Source organism: Parasteatoda tepidariorum, chromosome 1 (assembly GCF_982258835.1).
Source record: "Parasteatoda tepidariorum strain Cologne lab strain chromosome 1, Ptep-v5.0, whole genome shotgun sequence".
NCBI lineage: Eukaryota > Metazoa > Arthropoda > Arachnida > Araneae > Theridiidae > Parasteatoda > Parasteatoda tepidariorum.
In genome coordinates, this window is record NC_141755.1 from 24,677,707 (window position 1) to 24,701,645 (window position 23,939).

Here is a 23,939-nt window from a genome sequence, read left to right on the forward strand (position 1 = left end):
ACTTTTATACTACCAATAACTGTTGCTATAAAACAAAAATACGAAGGTGAAATAAGTAAAAATAAATAAATAGTTTAGAATAGTCTTTTAATACACTAAGCCATACTTTTCTCAACATGAAAATTTTTCAAATGCTATGCTGTCTTCTTTTATTTCCAGAAGATTTTTAAGATGTTTATGTTTTTTTCCTTCCTTTTTTGTTACTGTATGGCAACAGATATAATAGAATCAAAAAACATAAAGTAGCTCATTTTTTGTTACATATGTTTGTTTAACTTCAAATGCAACAATACCATTAAAAAGATTGAATTCAATCGAATTACTCTTGAACCATCACAATACTACCTAACACAGGCATGCGCTTAAAAACTATGAGATTCCTTAAACATCATCATTTAAGCCTTATCTCCTGCGTAGCAGAAATTAATTCGATCTCGACTTACGATCTTCATACCCAAACACCTGAAACGTTTTCACCCAAAACAATTTGTAACACTCCCCCCAACAAAACAAAAAATTAACAAAACATCTAAAGAACGAAATACATTTTTTCCTCCTTGACCTCTCCATCGTAATCTTAACAGTCCATTTTTCCATTGTATGACTCCGCATTAACAGCTCCGTAAATCTAAACAGCGGAACATAATGGATCCCAACCCCCCTTCATTGCATCCGGATAGTGACCTCCTTTGCAGATCAGATTGGAAAGACAATTTGTAAACTAAAAGTATTCACTTTCACCATAGCCACGCCAATCCATTGTTAACACAACGGCGCTTTCTTTCATACTTATTTTTTTTTTAATTTGTTTTATTTCTTGTCCACATAGATTCAACGGCCATTCTTTTCTTGAAAACTCGGTCCCCCGAATCTCTGCAATCTTACATAACTATAAAAGCTGGGTAGCGCCCGAAGCGTAACCACTTGCATAGCATCGGGTGCTAAGGAATCATTCTCTAGCTTTGCCAAAGATAATTCTACGTCTTTTGGATATAGTCGCTCAAATTGCCAAAATGGTGAGTTAGTTAGGATTTTTAAGTTTCATTTACTTGCTGTGAAAGGATAATGGTTTTGGTTAAGGTTTGGTATATTACGAACCAAATCTTTGGTATATTCCAAAGCGGGACATCTTACCTCTTTTTTACCCTCCTGGGGCCTGAGTTTTATGGTAGAAAATACGATATTTGCCTAGAAATATGCTGCTTAGAGGAAAGTTAACTCATATTGCCAATAAAGTATTTTTTTTTAATAATCCAATTAATCAAACTTAATTAACCTTTTTGGATAATTTTAATTTTTACAATAAAAAATAATAAGTTTTAATTTTAACATATTGTGAGACATTTTTACTGTGTGTCTCTACATTTTGATGTGTGACATGTCTTTACATTTTGATCTTGAAACGATATCCAATAAACTTGAATATTAAACTAGATATATCCCATAAAATTTTGTTAATCTAACTTCTTTCCTTTCTTATTCTTTTTCTTTGCAATTAAATCAAACTCCGACCAGCGAATCAAATTTTGTTATATTATTGCATCGATAATCGCTTTGCAGAGACATGCAAAAAGGAAAAATGATCTTAAAATAATATTAAGTGATAAAATGTACCAAATGTTTTACAATATTTTTGTCACTGAATCTTAAGAAGGCTATTGGACTCTATAGTTATAACTGGGGATTAGAGCTTTTCGAAGTTGGAATTATTTCATGATAAAATCAAATTATCCGTTTAAGTAGGAAAAAGCTAAGCAATATTCAATTTTTTTCTCCTTATTTTAGATGTTCAATCCTACTCAACTAACCATATAGTAGTTACAAATATTTAAAGAATTTTCTATTTTTTTATAATCCTAATATTGATACTTGTGAAAAAATAGAAATAATCAGAAAAATATAATTAAAATTTTCTCAGAGTGTCTAATTATTATTTTTTCAGAGTCAATTATATTTTCTATTACATTTACTTTCAGCGGATTTTGAGTTTTCTTTAACAACACTTCATGACTTCATAAATTCAAAACTAAATTTATTACACAATTTCGATAATAATTACATTTCAGTGGGTTTTTTTTCAATAATTACAGATGATTTTAATAAATTTTTGTTTAATTAAAGCAAAAATTAATTTTATGTAATTTAAAACTAGGTTTTAGTTTATAATAAATCAAAATTAATGGACTGTAAATCTAAAAACGCATTTATCTGTTACGATTTGAATTATTGAACTATAATCCCTTTTAGCCTGTTTATGTATTGATACAGGTAGAAAAGATTATTGGAAATTTTTGATGTCAGAAATATTGAATATTTAATTTTTTTTTTTTTTTTTTTTTTTTTTTGTAAAAATTGACTGTTCAGTTTCATTTGGAGGAATTCTCAAAATGCTCTCTTTTTCTGCTTATAACGGTTTTATTATCTAATGAAACCTAAAAGTAAAACTATTAAATGATGTAAAAATATTAAACGTACTATAAAATAAAAATATTAAATATAATTATCTTATTACGTTTTCTAACTTACGATCCCTTATTTTAATATTTGTTAAGAGATAATTAAAAAATTAAAGATACTTAAATAGAGCTAATTAATAAAGATAATTAAATTAAGATAATTTAAAAATTTTAATCTCCTTCCAAAAGTTTGCTTCATTGGGAATTAGGAATTTTCAATATCCATAGAAATTTACATTTCTGCAATTAAAATTTACATTCTACAAAGATTATGTTCAATAAATTCAGATGACGTTATTATTAAAACGCTTATTTTAAATTGAAATAAATAAAATTTGTGCAATTAAAAATAAAACTCCAGATCAAAATTGTTTGAAATAAATTTATCGTTTAACTGATTCCAAAAATGCAACATTTAATTGCTTTCTTATTGCCTTATTGTTTTAAATGATTTACAAAAGAAATTTTCGGTAAGAAAACTTCAAACGGTTATCTATATAAATTTATCTTAAAGCATTACTTTTGGCAAAAATAATTAAGAACGAAATTTGAAACATTCGGACAACAAAATGTTTAAAAAAATCATTTGTCAGAATCAAACGACTGGTTTATAAATCTCAATAATTTATTGCTTAACATAAATAAAATTTAAAATTTCTAAATCAAAATCCTTTTAAAAAAAATTAATTATTTTGAAACATACATATTTATAATTTAAAATAATAAACAAAATTTAAATATAAAATAATGCATCTAATTTTTTCTTAAAACTGAAATGTAGGCAAAATATTTATTTGTAAATACTTTACTCAAAGAAAGGTTAGAATATATTATTATTATTCTTAATTTTTATTTTCAAAATACATATGAGAGTATTTTTCTGTTTCCGAAAAAAATTTTGCTTCATTTCATGGCTCTTATATAATAAAATGAGAAGTTTTATAGTTTATGAAATTCATATGCATAGTATAATTTATATTAATAATATAATTTATATTAATAATATAATTTATATTAATAATATAATTTATATTAATAATAGCATAATTTCTTTTAATAATATAATTTATAGTAATAGCATAGTTTCTAATAATAATAATATAATTTGTAATAATAACATGACAATAACAACAAAAATTTTATTTATATGTACAGTTTAATAAGCCTTACTTTATAATAGCATGAAATTTGATGCTTTCTTTAATAATAGGCTAATCTATAATTTAAAGTTGGAAAAACATTTAATAAAATATTAAGTCATATAAAGAATGTTTAGTTTTTTTCATTACGTAATTATTCGTTGTTATTGCTTATAACTTAACCTTATCATTGTCTCTATTTTACTCTAGTCTTCGCTATTATTTATTTAAATAAATTTTTCTATCAATTTCATTCTAATCTGTGAATAAAATAAATATCAGATTATAGTAAACGTCAAAAAAAGTCTTTATAAAACTTTGACTTTAAAGATAAATATATTTATAAAATGATGGATTAATAAAATAATTATTATGAATATCTTTTTAGGGACAAGCAATTATTGTAATATAAGCTTATAATAAGAATAAGTAAATTTTTCAAACAATATCATAAAATATTCATCTCATAATCTTCATAAATCTGCAAAAATACTATTATTTTTATTGATTTAATATTACACGTAACATTTTTAAAATATGTATATAACTTAATTTGTATCTTTTATGGGATGATATTCCTTTCCTTAGCACATTTGACAAGATAATAAAACTTTCAATGCAACAATAACTAACAATGCAACGTGTTTAAATTTTCAGATAATAGTTCCTTCACTCAACAATAAAACAATAATGATCGATAATGACCTTGATTTGACTGATCGCATGAATTGTTGACTTTCAAATTGCAGATTCCTTACTTATGAAAACAGGTCTCGTCAAAAAGCATTATTTCAAACCTTTGTCTCGCTTATTACAGTTTTATACATTTTAATACATTTAGTTTCGAAGGAAACAGCATTCTGATCATATTTAGGGCTAATTCATTTATCATGATTAATATTTAATATGAAGGAATTTTTATGGATATATAGCATAATTAATATTTACTTTTAAGAAACTTCTGTGGGTGACTTACCATGATTAATATTTATGGAAATTTTTGTGCTTAATTTATCATGATGAATGTTTTAATTTTAAGTATTTTGTATAGGCTAATGATTATTTCAGATGATATTCATTAAAATATAAGTAATGAATATTGTTTTTTGATTTGTATATAAGTATTTGTGAGAAATTTATCATGATCATCATTTAGTTTTATATCATTTTTCAGGATAAATCATTACTTTAGATGATATTCAAACATACAAAGTTTTTATGAGCTTCGTATTTTAGTTTACAAAGTAAATTTGATGAAATTTTTACTGTTAATTTATCGTGATTAATATTTAGTTTCAAGCCCTTTTTATGAGTGTTCAATCATTTTAAATTATATTAAAACTTTACAAAATGTTTATCAGCGTTGTATTTTGATTGGTGCATAAGTTCAATGTGATAGTTACGATTTTAATGATTATTACTTAATTTTGAAGGATTTTGGTTGATTATTAATCTCTTACCTTGATTGATACCAAATTTTTTAAAGTTTGTATGGATAAATAATTTATTCCAATTGATATACCAAATTTCGCAGAGATTCTACTTATGTTTAATTTTAAGGCAAATTGATTTAAAATATTATTTTTTAGTTTATAACACTATATCAAAACTATAATCATTATTAAATATTTAAATATTAAAAATCTTAATTTGTCCATAAATTAGTTCTTCCATAATTTTTCTTTGCTAAATAAGAAAAATATTTAAATCATTAGAGCCGTATATTGTACTTAATTTTTCTGAATTGTCATGTATTTAATTTATTCTCTTTCAGATATAAAAAATTTTAGTCACTTATAAGTTGTGAAATTAAAAATATTTGAATTGAAATAAATGACTTGCAATGAAAAAAAACTTTCAGAAACAAAACATTAATTATACTTTTAAAAAACAGTGCGTAAAACGGCAAGTCTCTTAAAAAAAAACGTATTCTCTTAATGTCACGTCTTTCGTAATTGTCATTAACGCTTTCTTCTGCTCTTCGAGCACGCCTTTTCTTATTGTTGAGCCTGCATAAGTAAAATTAAAACATAATATAGTAAACTTTGCTGACATGAATTATTCCTTTTTAACATTTCAATGTTCCCAACTTATAACTCAGTTTGTTTCAGTTTTTTGTTTTAATCGCGCGAAAAGAATTTTCAACTAGGAATTTGTAAACATGTAAATTTACTTTTTCATGCTTATGGCAGCTCACATGCTCGATATTTCAACACTTTGTTGCCGACGCGAAAAGAAAATGAGAACTTTCTTTGTCTCCGAGTAAGAGAAATATATATGTAGATATTATTTAATTTATAGAATTTTTATTATTAAAATATTGAAAATGTATAATAATTAGACAATAACTCCCATCAATGTAGAGATTAGAAATGTTAAAACGGTCTTCATGATATTAACTTTTTACGAATATTATTATGAAATATTTGTGAATTTTTTGCTAATTGGTAAAATTATTTTAAAATGTTAGAAATATTGAAGTCATGTATAAAGGCAGCTATTTTTTTATTCAATTGACCGAGAAAAATATTTAATATACACCGTTCTAATAAAACAAAAATAAAATTTGAGTTTGGCGAAGAAAATCTATTCCATTTGCACACAAACTTAACAAACGAAATATCTAAAGAATAATTTCAAACGTTAACTCCAGTATAATACCTATATAATATTGTAATTATAATATTTAATGGTGTCTTAAAAGACCTAAGAAAATAACAACTAGTTAATAAATTCAGTCATGAATAGTGGTAAACAAATTATTCAGAGTGCAATTGTCATCGGAGTAACTGTAAGGGGTTATTTTTCTACTACATTAACTCCATGTAATTTAGTCTCTGTGTTAGTTTTGTGCAAAAGATCTATCACAAAAATATATATATTTACTCAAATCATTACTAATTTCTCTATGAAAGTAATTAGTAAGCATTTTATTAATTTCATTCTTATATTTTCAATTGTTTCTTTTTCAGCTCACTCTTCTTTCATTGGCGCTCTCAGTTGTTGTAGCTAACGCTTACCCATATCCTCTGTATGATCACATCAGTGCTGCTTCAGCTCATGGACATGGTTCTCATGGACATCATCTCTCAGATTATGGATCTCATGGTCATAATGCTTTGAGTAGTCATGGTCATCATGGAGATCATGGATACTCTGCTCATGGAAATCACGCCATTGGATCTCATGGATCACATTCCGCTCACGGAGACCATGGATCACACTATGGAAAATACAAAGACCATGGTGCTTACAGCCATGATAAGGGAGAGGGATACGTAAAGGCATACCATTATGATAAGGTGTGTAATCATTAATATAGTAATAGCCTTTTCTGTGTTTGAAAAAATCATGATTTCGTACAGTTAATAGTATATATATTAACGTAATTGCATGATTGACGTTCTCATAATAAGTAACGTAACGAAAATATTACTTAATTTGTCGTTAATAGCTGATGTTGAAATAAGTGTTTCTCAAAATTAAAAAAATTGTCGAAGCATCTCCAAAACAAAAAAAGTCGAATTTGGAGATCCCATGTACTCATTTTTGAGCATAGTGACTTGCTCAAAATTAAAACAGAACTGAGCAGTAAACATGGCACCAAGACAGAACTGTGTTGATTACCGATCTGTATACAATTTTTATTCGTGAAATATATTTAGATTGAAGGTAGATGCAGTAAACTTTTATCTAATTTGATCTTCTTTCGAACAAACATAATAAAATTTTAAAACTTTTCCGTAAATTAAATCACTGATATTTCAGCAAACGGGCAAAGTTTTGACATTTTGTTTTGTGGAGAAGACTGCAGGTTAAATTTTGACTTCTTACTTACAGATTCGGCAGTTGGTTAAAAAAAGTAACTCACGTTTAATTAAAATATTAAACGTAGATTTAAGATAACAAAATGCAAATCTTGTAATCAGTTTAGCTAGTAGTGTCGACCTTGTACCTGTTATCTCAAAGCGCGGCAGGCACTGTATAGGTTTATATTAAACCAAACGTAATGTATGCTGAAACCGTTACTGAGTTAACTTAGATATTTATTATGTTTCTCATATGCATTATTCCCATTGTAGGTTAGTGGACACCATGACATTATTGCTGATCATGGATCTGACCACAAAACTTACGGAGATCACGCTGTAAAATCTTACCATGACACTGGTGCTCATGGACACAGCGGTCATAACAGCCATGGAGCTCACAGCAAACATGCAGGACATGGCTATGGATCTCATGGTTATGCCAAATCAGGTCATGGACACGATTCTCATGGTCACAACAGTCACGTAGCGCATGGCCACCCTGTCGTTCACAAAGTAGTGGCACACCCAGTCGTACATGCTCCTGTTGTTCATCATGCCCCCGCTGTTCATCATGCCCCTGTTGTTCACCATGCTCCCGTTGTTCATCATGCCCCAGCTGTACACCATGCTCCAGCTTATGGGCATGGCTATGCAACCAAGTATGGAAGTAGTCATGGTTACTCAAAGGTTTACTTCAAGGGACCAGGATATGGATATCATTATTAAATAATGAACAATTAAAGCCAAATAAAAGTAAACACTTATTTTAATAGATATTTTATTAGACTTTTCTTTCAGACTATTACATTATATTATAATACATTAATATATATATATAAACTTTAATATTCAATTAACTATGAGGTAAAGTATACATCAGCTTTAATTTTTTTTTGAAGAAATTAAAATTTGCATGTTGAAAAAGTAATTAAAAAAATGAAAAGTTTGATTTCCTGATATTCAAGTTTGAGTACTCTTTTTTAAAAGAGAAGGACATCTTACAAGTGAGCAATCAAACTATAATTCTGAAATAGTCTAAAAAAATTCAGTCAAAAAGTATTAAATTTGAAAGTACAATTCAAGTCATTGAACATCTGATATTTTTATAAAAACTACGTATGGCTAAAAGTTTAATTAACTATTAAAAATTATGATGAGTAATTATTAAACAAATAAATTTTCACACAATAATTTACAAATGCAATAAAATAAATAATATTTCAATAAAATAAATAATATTTTTAAATGTGCCGTTTTATTAAGCTCTAAAAGTCATTAAAAAAAATTAAAAAAATTTCTGTCGAAAAAAAGCGTTTGGTCTCATAATTTTAAATTTTAAGGAAATCCTTTGTTATGAGTAGCAGGTTTCAAACGTCTCATGTTCAGTGAGTGTGACTAAGAGACCTTTCCTGTTTTTTATTTACATGGTAATTTGTTCGTTTAAGTATTTGATGAAAAAATATACAGTATAATGGTATACTTTATAGTTTTTTAACTGAAATTTTGCTTTAAGGTTTAATGTGTGTCTGATTATTTTTACCATTAAATTTTGTCTTTTTTGTGAATATTCTTACTTAATTTATGATCAGCAATTTCAAAAACTGCAATTCAAATTTTATTTTGAATCAATAAGTGATAATATCCCCGTTTAATTTTGTATAATTTATAATTTTTTTTTTAAAAAAAGAAGTGTATTTTTCTCAAAAATCTCAAGTTATTACTTCGGTGAGTATATTGAATTTAAGTAATTTCGAATTTAAAGTATTATTGTAATACCGTGATAAACCACAAAAATGACTAATGCGTTCGCTGCCACGAACAAGTTTTTTTTTTCATTATAGCCATCACTTCAATTTTAAAATGGTAATCAAGAAAGTCCATTTAAGTTATAATTAATGTGTTTTTGTAACTGTTAATAAGTTATTTTTATTTACAATTTAGCAAGCGTAAAAACTCACTTATTTATTCTAGATGTCATAATGCCATGGAAATCTGTGCAAGCCAATTTCAGGATGAGAACACTAAGAATCATAAGTGGCAGCTACACACATTGTTGTAGAATGGGAGGAGAAGGAAGTACAATTACTGCTCAGTGTGAATTATGCAATGTTCAATATTCATGTTAAGAAATAAATTTTACATTTATTTTTGACTGAGTTCATTTTGCTTTTACTATTACACGTGGAACTGTCTGAAAAATCCTAGCCGATACTAAAAGAAAAAATGAAAAAAAAGGACATTTAAATTTTGGAATGCTTTTATTAAACAATAAGAGAGTAATTTCGTTCTATAATCTTTCTTCATCTAACAGGCAATTTAAAAAATACCGCTCAGTTTTCTTTTTAACGAAAACATTTGTCACGTGTGTTTTGATCTCGTCCACTGAGTTAATGGTTTTTCCATTGAGTAGCTTTACAGTGGCAGAAATAACTAAATATCTTAGATCAAAAGGTCAAGTGAGTATAAAGGATTGGGTACAACATCCTAACCAAGTTCTAATGATTTTTACAGACTTACCAAAGGCCTCAAATTCGTCGAATTAAATATGGCTCTTTTCGATTTATTTGGAGTGTTGTCTTTAGTTAGTCCAACGAAGAGATATTATTTTTCGATTTCTGAGTTTCTATCATATACACATGTAATTTGCTTTCTATCATTATAATTTATTCACCACACACAACTTATCAAAAATCGGCACTAACTTTCTAGAGAACTCAAAATATTATTTTGGATTACCAAATGATTATTTTAATTCTCGAGATAAAAACTGCCATAACAACGATTATGCATTATACTATTTAAACACGCTGACTTACCAATCACATTTGAATTTCTCTGGAAATATTAAAAAGTTGAAATATACTTATTAGCGGCATGATTAATTTAGAAAACAGCAACTTTAAAATTAAAAGCTTTTCTTTTAAATAACCCCAATTTTAAGTTGTTTATCAACAATATCAATTTTAAAATCTAAATACTCAACATTTAAGCAATTTTCATTAGTTTTCTTCAAAACCAATTCTTTAGGATAAATATTAAAAATAAAATCACAATTATCACAATTAAACTAAATTAAATCGTCAATATATCTAAAAGCTTTAAAATCACTAAACTCGCTAAATTTAGCTTCAAAAAAATTTAAAGAAATATTATCAAAAGCACCAAAAAAAGAATTACCTTGCGGAATCCCTATATTTTGTTTATAAAAATTAAGGCCATTAAGAATTACATTTTCAAAAATATTAAACCTACAAATATCCATCCAACAAGATTTATCAATATTTCCATTAAATAAATATTTATCAAAAATGCCACTACAAATATCAATTATTTGTGCATGTGGTATACTAGTGTGCAAATTTTCAAAGTCAAAAGTATTAATATTAGAAACCACATTATTATTAATAAAATTCAAAACCTTAACGTTACTATCAATAACAATATTTTTCTCTTTTTCAATCTTAATTAAATTAATTTTAGGAAAATTAAAAAAAACTTTTTACTAATACTAGAATTATAAAAATATGTACCACACGCAATAAATCTAAATTTTACTGAATTTTTAAAAATTTAAATACAGGAAATAAATATGGAAAAGTAATTCCATTCAATTTAAACTTTAATTAATCGCTTTTCAATAACTTTTTTATCTTCCTTTAATTTTAAATAAGTATTATTAGCATTATATTCCTCAATAATTAATTTTTTGAAAAAATATTTACACATAATACAAAAATTATTAGATGCTTTATCAAGAACAGTAATGATAAACTTATTTTTAAGAAATTTAATCTTTTCAAACAATTCATAATCAATAATGGTACCCTTAGGATAAATAAAAAACCTGGAATTAAATAAATTATATTTAACTTTTTCCACTATTTTTGTTTTCCATTCTGTAAAACCTTCAACGGGTCAATGATATTTCCTAGAAATTTTAGCTATAAAAAATCAAGATCTCTTTTAACCTATAAAGTAAAATCATATTTTTCCTTTTACACCTAGTTCTGAATTTTGAACCCTTACTCATAATACTAATTAAATCTTGATCTCCAACAACTTCTAAATTTCCTGTAATAAAGGTGACCATATTCTTTATCAATATATTTAGAATATTCTTCTTCATTACAATGACAATCAGACAATGAAATATAATTTAAATTCCGACTTAAAAAATTATAGTTACAAACCTCTTTTCTTAAAGTAGAGGAATATTTATAGGCAGCTGAAACTTTAACTTGTTTTTAAGGAAAAATATCGGAAAAACAATCAATAACTTATGAAATCCTAGCAATTTAACCTTTTTGAAAAGAAAATCAGTTTTATTAACCCCAAGCTTTGATTTAACCAAATTCAAAACAATAGATTTAATAAGCTCAGTATCAAATTTAATTTTATTTAAGAACTTTATTTTTAAATCCAAAAATTTATTTCCTAATAATAAAATTATTATTAAGGTTAACATAATAGTTACAAATTTTCGAAAATTCATCGAATTCAATATTTTTTCCAACCCTTTTACCTCTACCTCTTTTATATCTATACATAAAACTAAAAGCTCTGGGAAAATTAAAAACTTTAAATTTGTTATAAACACAATAGTTATCAATATCAATAGTACCTTCCCCATTAAATTTACTATTTAAACCATATGGAAAAAGGGTTTTAAGACTGCTAACATAAATATTTTCTAAATCAAACCTAATTATCTAAATTATCCATAAAATCCAAAATAAAAAAAGTAAAATTATTAAAATCATGAAATTGAAAAAGGAAAATTTCATAATCTGTTGAACCATTATTATTATTATTATTATTACTATTATTATTACTATTATTATTATTATTAATACTATTTAAAATTTTTATAGCAGGTCTGTGAGAATTAATTATCCTATTAAATTCTAAACTAGTTTGACCAATATAACATGAACTGCAGCAATTACATTGAATTAAATAAATTATATTAAAACATTTGCAAAATAATACATTGGAATGGCAGTCAATTTGTGAATTATCAGCTAAAAGACAAGTTTTGCAATTTTTATTTTTAAATTTCTTAAACTTTTTAAATTTTTTATATTTTTTAATTTATTTAAACACAAAATTTGACTTAGTATCTTTTTATCCGAAATAATCCCTAAGTCAAGATTATCTTCAGTGCTCCTTGTTTGAGCGTGCGACGAGACATGCGCCATGAAATAATCATTAATTGTACTTTGCATAGAATTAAATTTAACCTAAAAAGCAAACTAATCAATTAAACAAAATTAACTCAAAACCTAGACCAAGAACAAAACCCTTATGAAATTAATAGAATAAAACTTTAAAAAAGCACTTAAAAATTTTTTTTAATTATTCCAAATAAATTTTTAAATACATTTTTCAAAACCGAAAAAAGGCAAAAATGCAGCTAAATCAGATTTGAAAATTGCATATTAAGTAAAGAAATCAAAATTTTGAAAGCAATTAAAAATAATAATACTTCCAATGAATGAATGAATAGATCTATGAATGGGTCCACCCTATAAATGAACTGCGACATGTTTATGGCTGAAGTCGTATTCTTGGCCATAAATGGAGCCACTGAAAAACAAGAAGAGCACCTTCTGCCTTAAATTCGCTTGATTTCACCAAGCAGGCTTGCTTGTATTAGCAAGTGACATTAGAAACAACAACAAAAAATTAAAAAAAAAAACATATGCATATTGAAAAAATAGGAATAGACAAGTATAGAACTTAAAATATAGTAATCAGAACTGTCAGGGTTTAGACAAATTTGAAGTTTAAGAATAAAAAGTTGGACTTAGTAACTGCTAATATTTTTTTTCTCCAATGCCCACCTTTTAGAATGACCCTCTTGGGTATGATACAGGCATCTAAGGGCAGATTTGTTGACCACTCTTTCAGCGGCACCATATTAGGTGGGCCAACGTTGCTCCCACAGTAAGGACAGATAGTACAGAGAAAGAAAGAACATCCATGCCTTGCCAGGGATTCGAACCCAGAACCTTTCTGGTGCAAGGACAGTTCCCTAACTCCTACACAGACCGGTCGGCGTAACTGCTAATATACGTATTACAATAATATTAATGCGTCGTGTGAACCACCGTTAGTCAAATTCCGGTTAACTAATACTATTACCTTAAATTTGTTACTCATCTTACCTTATTATTCAACATATTATTCAACTTAACAATTATCAGACATATTTCCTTTTCATTCATTTTGTATTTACTTGCATTATTTGGAAACCTACTCGTGGTTACATAATTACAAAAAATAAAGATATAATAATAATTTTTTTTTGTTATATGAAATACAAAATTAATATTTGTATCCGATGTAATACGCACTTTATCTATATTTGAATATGCTTACAATCATATCTTTCCTTGTAGAGAGTAATCAAAAATTTGTCAACTGATCCATAAATTGTTAAAGTTCCCCAAATTTGTGTTCGTAAAAATTATGCCTATAATCTAAATTATTAACCTTACCGCCGACTGGCCTGTGTAGGGGGCAGGGAACTGTCCTTGCATCAGAAAGGTTCTGGGTCGAATCCCGGGCAAGGCATGGATGTTTCTTTCTCTCTGTGTTCTATGTCCTTTGTGGGTGAATGTGACACGCCCTATAAACGGGTTGTGGCTGTGAGAATGGCGTGGCAGAAGTCGAATTCCTGGCCATAGATGGCGCCACTGAAAAACAGGAACAATCGCACCCTCACCGCCTAAACAAGCATACGATAAAATATAAAAAAGAATTAACCTTACCGGTACGCGATAAAACAACGAAATATTTTGCCAGCCTTTCAATTAAATTGTGTTGAGAAAACAGAGATGTAATTAACTATAAGAGAATATCTTCCAGACTAGTTATGGAAAAAAAGAATTTGCTATCAATTTTTTGAAGACAAACTTGTGTTTCGAATATCCATAGAAAGCAGATTAATAAATGTTGATTTGGATTTCTTTCTTCTTTTCTGAACATTTTCTTATTCATAATTAGTGACGAAATGGCAATTTCTAAATTTAAATTGAAAAAAATGTAGATATATTCATTGATTTAATACAAGTTTGTAACTTGTTATTAGATAATTTAGACACTAGACTTTTATTTTTGTGATTTATCGTTTTTGTTCAAAAAACAAGGAGGAAATAATATGAATTTTATCCCCTTTTTCATATTTTATTATTTTTTGAAATTCTGAATAATTTTATAATTATGAACTTTGCTATGCTGCATAAATAATAAAAAATATAATTAATTACTTCAAAATACTCGAATTTAATGAGAGTGTAAGTCAACATTTGGGCGGGTACCACAGCATTTATAATTAATGAAATTTACATTTTAGTCAACATAACCTTTGGTGACACAAAAAGTCTCCAGTGTTTAGAAAGTGATGTCGGTTTTAAAATGTTATTTTTGTTCTGGCGGCTAACTATGAGAAAAAATTGGAATGAAATGAATTACAGCCAAATATATGTGCCATAAGCAGGTAAAAACAAGACAGTTTCAAAAATAAAAACAATTAAAAATTTCCTCCAACGTAAAAACTAAAGAAGAAACTTTTCAACCACACCCTATTCAGACTTCAAAAGTCTTGAGTGCAAGTAACTGAAACTGTAATCGACGGAGGAAAATTAGCTACTGATATCTTTTCTAGAACATTTCCGCATTCAGAATTCATTGTTCTTTGAAAGGAAAAGTTTCTGAAATTGACTTAAGGCCAAGGTTTTCGGACAGCACTCAAGGTCATTTTGAGACTTATAACAAACTAAAAAATAAAGAAAAATATTCTGCTACAAGATCAATTCTCATACACTGCCTAAATTAAAAAATACATTTTATTAGTTGTACGAAATGCGTTTATATGTAAATGTTAAGAAAATTATAGTTTGTATGCGAATATTAAGAAAATTATAGTTTTTATTAAATACTCTTTAAATTCGATAGTTAAAATTATAAAACTATTTTACCTCCTTAAACAACATGAAAATGTAAGTGTCGCATGATACAAGATGTTTCCTAATTACCTCCCTTAACATATAATTTTAGAATTCTCGCCAAAAATGAAGTAAGAAATATGTCTTGTAAAAATGAAATAAGAAATATTTCTTGTTGCTAACAAAATTGATCGTTTGTCACCACAACAATGTTTTGACTTAGAGTGCCTTCGGAGGCTTTAATTCATTAATATGAAAATGTTCAGTTATTCTTCGATAACCTCTAAGTTTAAAATCTTCGTTTCATACACTATACGAAATTCTTTTTGACGTATGCATCTGCTTAGCGAGAAGAGCCTTCTTTCGATAAGAACATGTAGCGATTCTCTCCCGGAGGAGAATTGATGCAAATACAACTGCTTCTACTACGGAATGCAATGATTTTGGTATCACTTCTATAAATAAACTATAACTTTTTAACGTCTAAATGCTTAAGAGTCTTCATATCCTCCTATAAATTCTTCAGTCTTTTTTTTCTAATGGAAAAGTAACTATTACTTTCTACGGCCATTTACCTGCAAGAACAGAGTTTTTCGCAGCTCTTTCACCAAGGAAAATTTACAAATCCACATTTTAAGTGTCTTACATTTGAGGCAAAGCTATAATTTTAAACTACCTAGGTTTCAAAATGGACAAATAAGCTAAATATTTAGAAAGTTATTGAATTTTTGCTTTTGAAAATTGCCTGTTTGGCGAGATTTTTTTTTCTTAGATGTTAATTATCAAAAGCAATGATTATCAATTTTCTTCAAAATATTTGTGAGCCCAGATAATGCAACGTTGTAGTAACTTTTTAATCATAAAAAAATTAAATAAAAATTTTCAAAACTGTAGCTTTTACTCGTATTGACGTTTTAAGCTATTTTCAGAACTATCTTTGAATGCGCTGGTTAAAGATTGACTAAACTGAACCCAGTAGTCAGAACTCACAGAATTCCAAACTCACAGCAATTACAAAATTACCTTATTGTTTGTAAAAAAAGTGTTATTTCAAGAAACGACAGAGCCTTCGAAAAACAGCCTTAATAGATTAATATAGAATAAAATGTGTGAGAGACTACAATGTTTTGAAAAATGTTGCCAATTGTCTAACGACGAGATTTGAAATTCGTTTCTGCATTTGAGTCACAGCAGTTCTCAAGTTTTTGTATCAGAACTTATGGCACTACTAGATATACACTTTAAAAGTCTTTAAAATGAAAGTTTCAGTATTGTAAGAGCAAATTTTCATAATTCTTATCTGTTAAATAGACTTTATTTCATTACCATCTACAAGTTTGAATAGCACTTAAAATTTCTAGAGAATTTCTTCCTCAAAACTAATCAAAAAAGTCTCTTTTAAGAAAATAGTCTAAATATTGCCCCTTACACTTCAACTTAGAAATCTTAACATAGATTTTATTTTATGTACTCATTCTACAAAATAAATATTTTATTTCCATTAAAAATATCAAATTTGAACTTTTTTTTCAGAAAAATTTAAGCAAATTTTGTTATTGCTATTAACTGTTTAAAAATTTGTGAATGATTTTAAGAAAGTTTGACAAATAAGTTTACCAATTCTCATGTAATAAAAATTTCATTCAAGAAAGTTAATTGCCACTTTTATCATTAAACTAAACTTTATTTATAACACATTTCTAAAAATTTTTAAAATCATAATATAATCTTGCCATCCAGGCGGCCGAGTGGTTAGCGTGCCTGACTGCGAAACCAATGGCAGCGGGTTCGAATCCCGCTCTAGGCATGGATGTTTCTCTCTCTTGTGTTGTCCTCTGTTGTGTGTGATGAGTGAATGTGGCCCACCCTATGAACGGGTTTGTGGCAGTGTGGCGTAGTCAATGTTACTCGCTTCCGTGACTTTGGTTCACAGGTGCCCACTGGGTAACGCGAAATGAGTAACAACTCTGGCATCTTCCAAGGCGAAACGAATAAAGTTCAGTGCCTACCATTCGAAAAAAAAAAATAATAATAATATAATCTTCTTATAATATAATATATTCTCAATATAATATAATGTACTAGAATAATGGATTTAAACTAAAGGAAAATCTTGATATATTCAAGCAGGGAATATTTTGAGTAAAATTTGGGGAAGTATAAAACTAATTACACAACTAAATTACTACTAGTATAATGCTTGCATTTAAACTATTCTTATAGAAACTTAAGAGATCAAGTTTTAGCGTATTATTTTATAAATTTTAAATCTATTTGAATATACAGTAATAGCTCAGTGTACGGCATATTACGAAAGGTTTCCAAACATTATGTATGTTCATAACAACCTGAAAATTGTTATCCCTATTGCTTTTTCAATTAGCCACCTGCCCAAAAATTTAAGCGCAAGCCTCCCAATAAAGTGAGCAGGGTTCGATTCCCTGTGATGGCTGGTCGAAACAAATTCCGCACTCGGCTCACACCGACTACAATGCTGAAGCAATGTATCCTCAGTGGTAGACAGATCATGGGTTTGAGCCTCCTTGCTGTCAGGCAAACCGTGTAAGGTTTTCGTGGCTTTCCTCTCCATGTAACACCAATGCGCGTTAACACGAATGCATCGAAAAGTCCTCCGCGAAGTCAAATTTCTCCCAATACTTGGTCCAGGAATTCCCTTGTCTTCTGGATTGGGTTCAAAATTACAAGGCTACGGAGTTGAACATTAATAGCAGTAAACCCAAAATTGGGTCTGTTGTTCAATGACGGTTAAAAAATAGAAATAAAAATTCAAAGATTTGATATTGTTAAGTTTATTTATGAAAAATTTAAGAAAGATCGCAGCAATTAAATTTTTCATATAAACTTTTTTATCTGAAATATCTATTTTTTTCATCCAAAATATCAAATTTTGCAATGTTTGAAATTCTGCGGCATTTAAATTAAAAAAATTATTCCGGTTAGCACTTGATCAAAATTTTACTTTAAAGTTTTATAAAATCATTCATTTTGAAAGTCATCGAATCAGTTTTTATTTCAAAATCTATATTTTTTTACATTTCATCCGAAATTTCAAGTTACAGTTGACAAGAATTGGAAAACCCTAAAACCAATTGTATATTCGTTGCCATACAATATCTATTTTCGGTTAATCATTGACTGTCTGCGTCAACTTGGAAAACATTATTTGTGGTTCCGGTTACCACTTGTCTCGACTATTTACATATCATTTCAACAGAAGCAAATAAAACATCTAATTACAGATAAATCTCATTTAGAGTTCCATAATTTTTATTCGAGTCCTTTCGTTTGATTTGTGACATGCAAATGAGTGATATCGAGAGGGAAAGTGTGAAAATGTGCCCGGGGGCTTCAGACAGACCTCTGGAGATCAGGGTCAGGCTTCGGCCCCGATCAAAATGGAATCGAGAACATAATCGGCTCCACCTTCGGGGAACCACCCTTCTTTTGACAACTAATAAAAATCTATCGGTTACCGTTTTGCGCAGGGGTCACCACGACAAACATCGAGTATAAAAACCCAACGCTGATTTGGAAAAGACATCATTCTATCCTCAACTGCAGGAATAATTCAACAACCATGAAAGTGGTAAGTGATCTTGATTCACAGTTTAGCGTTCACAAAATATTTTGTTATTGTAAAAAATATTAAAAAAAGAACTTAAACTCATACAAATAGTTTAAAATGTCTTAAAAATTATTAGATTTTCTCTTAGTTGTTTGGAAAGTTTTAAATTGTCATTTTCAGTCCAAATTTTCCTTTTGAAAAATTACTTTTATCTGAAATTTGCTTTTAAAAAAATTGTTGATGATTTTTTAAAATCAATTAAATTTTAAAACTAAATTGCAATAAAAATCTTTTAAACAATTTTTTTTCTATTTTATCTTTTTTAGACATCAATTTTTTTCAGAAAAATCTTTTTTTTTAATCTTTTATTTTCAAATATTTTAATCTTTTTAATTGCATTAAAAATATTTTATATTAAGAACTTTCAAAATCATAAATAAATATCTATGAAAATTTAGGCCATATTCAAATTTGATAGTCTAAAATCAGATCACCGAATCTCGATCACAATTCTTATTGGACAAGACGGTTCAAGATATCTTGAGTTATCATCAGCATCAAGTTAATTATAGTCGAGTTAATTTATTTGTGGATGTTAAACTCGTAATACTGAAAGCAATATTTTAAAATTTGCATAATTTTTATAAATTTGTTACGTTACCTAAAACTGTAACATTATATAGGTTGTTAATCATTACTCAAAGCCCAGTTATTAATCTTTAAAAGCTTAAACCAAGAAGCTTTTTTAAACATGCATGTAATTTATAAGGACAAGCATATTTTCAAACGTTTTATAATTATAATTAAACTTAGCCGAATAAAGAATTCAATCTTTCATACTCTCCTCCTCTGAATCTTTTCCTTCCATTATTAAAACTGTGTCAAATGTTTAATTACATAACAATGCTTTAACCATTTCCACTATTATAAAAATCGTTCATTTTCAAAACTGACTCAATACCGGTAGCTTTACTGAAAAGTGTTAATATAGTTCAGAAAAGGGTTGAACTGGAAAAACTGAAATTTTATACTAGTGCACTAACTCAGTTTCATCAAGCAAAATTTAAAAATCGAAATTTGATTTTCAGGTATTAAAAACATTTAAAATAAGTACTAAAATTTCCAAACAACGTTAAAGTATTTTATTTTACATTTACATTAAAGTAACGAAATTAAGTTTTTTTTAAATATTTATTGTAAAAGACTAGTATTTAATAAATCCATTTGTAACTAATTCCTCAAAATAATTTATTGAAATTCAAAATGATATACTAATGGTGCATATCACAGCCATGAGTAAATTATTTACTTTTTGAAGAAAGAATTTTTTTTCAACTCTTCAAAAAATTATTAATCAAAACTATGAAACTTTATATTCATTAATCAAAGCTAAAGTGTGCTCATAATTTAGCAAGAAAAATTCCGAGTAGTTAGAATTTTTTAATTTCTTACTTTTGTTAGTAAATTTTAAAATATTATTAATTTTAAAATATTTATAATATTTTTAATTTTGCAACATTAACAATTATATAACTTTTAATATTAGTTTTATTATAGAAATAGATAGCATGTTAACACAAAAAATTTCGAAAAGATTTAGAAAGATTTTGTATTAATATTTTATTACAATTTAATATCTCTACCTTTTCAAATCAAAAAAAAAAATTATTATAAAATTCATTAAAAAAACTGCACTGGTAACTGTATTTATTATTTTATTTTTTACAGTTCGCTATCCTCGCTTTGTTTGTGGCCGTCGCAGTGGCCGAAGACATGATGGCTTCTGAATCTTACCCAGTAGCCTCATACCACCGTGGACCTTCACACCACGCCGCTTCATCTGGACATGCTTATGGTGCCCATGGTGCTCAAAGCCACGGATATGGTGCTCATGGAGCTTCTCACTATGGTGATCACGGACGATATGGTGACAGAGCTCATGCTGCTCACGGACACCACAACATTGGAGCATACCGCGCTCACGATGCTCATGGAGCTCAAGCTTCCAATTATGGAAAATACAGAAACACCGGAGCTTATGCTTCAGACAAGGTTGGTAGTTATTTCCAAAACAAAAATTAAGTACATATTAATTAAAACTCAAAATTCTACTAATAATTACACTCATCTATTTAATATTGAAAATTTAATTATTTAAAATGTAAATATTGAAAATTTAATTTGATCATTATCATTCAAATCTTTACAAAAGCGACCATTTTTAAACAAAAATTTCATCCAATTAAATCCTTTTTCCGACAGAAGCTTTCCCTAACAGTACTCCTTATTATTTTCCTAACAGTAGATTAATTTAAAAATATTCGTTCTTCCTTATTTTGAAGTTACATGTTTATTATAATGAAGGTATAACTTAGTTTAAAATGCAGAAAAAAATATTGATAATAAAATGATAAAAAAATTAAATTGCTTATAAGCTAACATATTTTAAAAATTAGAGAAATTATTTTAAAATCTCATTAAAATAGTAATGCATTTTTTTTAAAAGTTTTCCAGTTTTTATATTTAAATATAAAAGTTTTTGTATTGAATTTTTCAGACTACCGACTGATATGTTAACTTATAAAAACTTGAGGAGCTAATTATTTCATTAAAAAATTAAATCTAAATCAGATCATAATTAATTTTCCGTATACAGTTTTTTTTGTGTTCATTTTTATTTTTATTTTAATTGCTTATTCTAAAATCATACCTATGTGCTCAATATCATAGGGCTACTCTTTCAGCAAACGTACTACTACAGTAGTAGTTCATTACGTACTACTACAAACTCATTGCGTACTACTACAAACATAAATGCAAAAAATTACTAATTACGATGTACGAAGTTTGCACATAAAAACCAATTACCAAATTCTATGCATTATTTCAAACACGACTACGCTGTAAAAAACTTGAAAACAAATAATCTGGCCCTATTTATCGTAAAATTCCTTTTTACCGGAAGTTACAGAACAAAAATTCTGATGTATCAAAATTTTGGAAGTAATAATTACCGTAAAATCACTGAATCACTCTAATTAAGATCAATATTACTGTAAAAACTACAGCATATTATTTTATGGTAAAAATGGATTTTACGGATGAATTACTCTGAGTGCAAGTAATGCCGCAATTTGATTTTACTGTGTAGTACAAATCAGTTTTTGACACTGAAAGATGGTCTTTTTTCAAAGATAAAACAAACTTCTTTAACATGGGAAGTCTTGATATATTTTCAGTATTATTTTATTTAGTGGATTTTAGAAAAACGCATGCATACATCTGATGATATAGAAATACAGACATATTGCGGTAGAAAAGAGTTTCAAAATTGAATAAATTAGCTCCTTTCCGTCGTACAGGTGTTAAAATAAAAATTAAAAAACAACAAGCTGTTTACTGTTTATTAAATGTTATTTCTGATTGTAAATATTGTGCACTTTAGGGAACTGGATACGAAAAGGCTTACGCTTACGACAAGAAAGCTGGTCACCACGCCATCACCGCTGACCACGGAGCCCAAGCTGCCCACTATGCCAACAAGGACCGATCTGCCCACCATAACCAAGGAGCTTACGCTCGTGCTGGACACGACAGACATGGAGCTCACAGCAGATATGGAGGCAATGCCTATGGTGTCAACTCACACGCTAACTCAGCTTATGGACGATATGGTCAAGCTCACGCTCAAATGGTCCATCAAGCCCCAGCTGTCCACAGCTACCACCATGCTCCAGCTGCCCAAAGTTACCATCACGCCCCAGCACCTGTATCTCATGGATACTCCCGATATTAGAATAATGGTAAGTTGTTTGTATTTTTTTAATATTTATTTTAGTTTTGCATTCAGTTTCCTTAATTATTTTTAATACATTTATAATTTTTAATTATTTAAATTTTTTATTTAATTATTTTAAGTTTAATTTAATTATTTTTTCATTTATTTATTTAATTTACTTAAAATATCGTACTTTAACATTATCCCTTAACTATTGATGAATATTTTACAAGATTGGGTGTTTTTATTACTAATTACTACAAGTCTTGCAAGAAGAAGAAAAAATAAAATCAATTTTTATTATATAAATTAAGTTTTATTAATTTCTCAAAACTTGAAAAAAAAAGTTTATTTTATAACTTTATTTCTTAAATATATATATTTAAAAATGAGAAAATTCGTGTAGGCCACTTCTGCTAACACCAAAATTTTGCCTAACTTGCAGTGTCGCCATCGTGTATTATTTTCTCGATAAAATATTATACTAACTTAATAATGATCGCAAAATAAAATTTAAAACAAAACTACTCTCTCGAGACATGATCAAAAACAGAAGAAAAGGTAACAAAGTGAAAATTTTAAAAGTAAAAACTTTTGAAATTTGTTTTTCTTAAATTCAAAACTCTTTTTTTTTCGTTGAAATTAAGTTTGACATTAAAATTGAATGTCATAACAATAATGATGATCTTTCTCTTTTTCAGAATTAATTTAGGCCCTTATTCCAATCCCTTACAGTAGACCCTCTTGATTGACGCACAAAAAAGAAAAAAACAAACTCCTCGTCGATGTCGATAATGATGACACCTTCTGTAGAAGTTATTTATTGAATGCATAATGTGTATTGTCTGCTAATAAATTTATTTATTGAAATATATGTTTCATATTCTTTATACTTTCTTATTATGTTAACAAAAATATAGTTAACAATTATGTTAGACACTTTTTTTGAAGTATAAAATTATAAATAGGATTTACAATACCTTGGTAATATTAATCTTTCGACTTTAATTCTTCAATGTTTTGAAACTTTTACTCTTATAAACTTGCTTGTCAATTTCGAAATATAATGTTAGAAATTTAGGATTCCATTGAGCTATAACGCTCAAATTCGTTGCAGCCTTATTTAGGGGATAGATAAAACCCTATTATAATGTAATTAGAGATCTCTTTAACTTGAATCCATGAAAATGTGGTTTAATTTGAATGGAAGTGCAGTACA

At 27.7% G+C, this 23,939-nt stretch overlaps 2 protein-coding genes across 2 annotated transcripts; both read left to right on the top strand.

The window, feature by feature from the left end:
- The first annotated feature begins 742 nt into the window (after positions 1 to 742).
- Positions 743 to 9,559, top strand: LOC107437869 (uncharacterized). The gene is made up of 4 exons (XM_016049997.4): positions 743 to 1,016; positions 6,568 to 6,897; positions 7,678 to 8,160; positions 9,379 to 9,559. The coding sequence occupies exons 1-3, from the start codon at positions 1,014 to 1,016 to the stop codon at positions 8,131 to 8,133; spliced, it is 789 nt and encodes a 262-aa protein (XP_015905483.3). The 5' UTR covers positions 743 to 1,013; the 3' UTR covers positions 8,134 to 8,160; positions 9,379 to 9,559.
- A 9,172-nt stretch (positions 9,560 to 18,731) lies between these two features.
- LOC107437876 (uncharacterized) lies at positions 18,732 to 23,590 on the top strand. Its single transcript, XM_087160345.1, has 4 exons — positions 18,732 to 18,963; positions 20,671 to 20,994; positions 22,388 to 22,745; positions 23,422 to 23,590. Exons 1-3 carry the CDS (start codon positions 18,955 to 18,957, stop codon positions 22,736 to 22,738), a joined length of 684 nt encoding a protein of 227 aa, XP_087016471.1. The 5' UTR covers positions 18,732 to 18,954; the 3' UTR covers positions 22,739 to 22,745; positions 23,422 to 23,590.
- Positions 23,591 to 23,939: the final 349 nt, after the last annotated feature.

Coding starts and splice junctions, on each gene's coding strand:
- LOC107437869 (XM_016049997.4), top strand. Junction 6,898..7,677: donor AGGCATACCATTATGATAAG/GTGTGTAATCAT, acceptor TTCCCATTGTAG/GTTAGTGGACACCATGACAT.
- LOC107437876 (XM_087160345.1), top strand. Junction 20,995..22,387: donor GAGCTTATGCTTCAGACAAG/GTTGGTAGTTAT, acceptor TGTGCACTTTAG/GGAACTGGATACGAAAAGGC.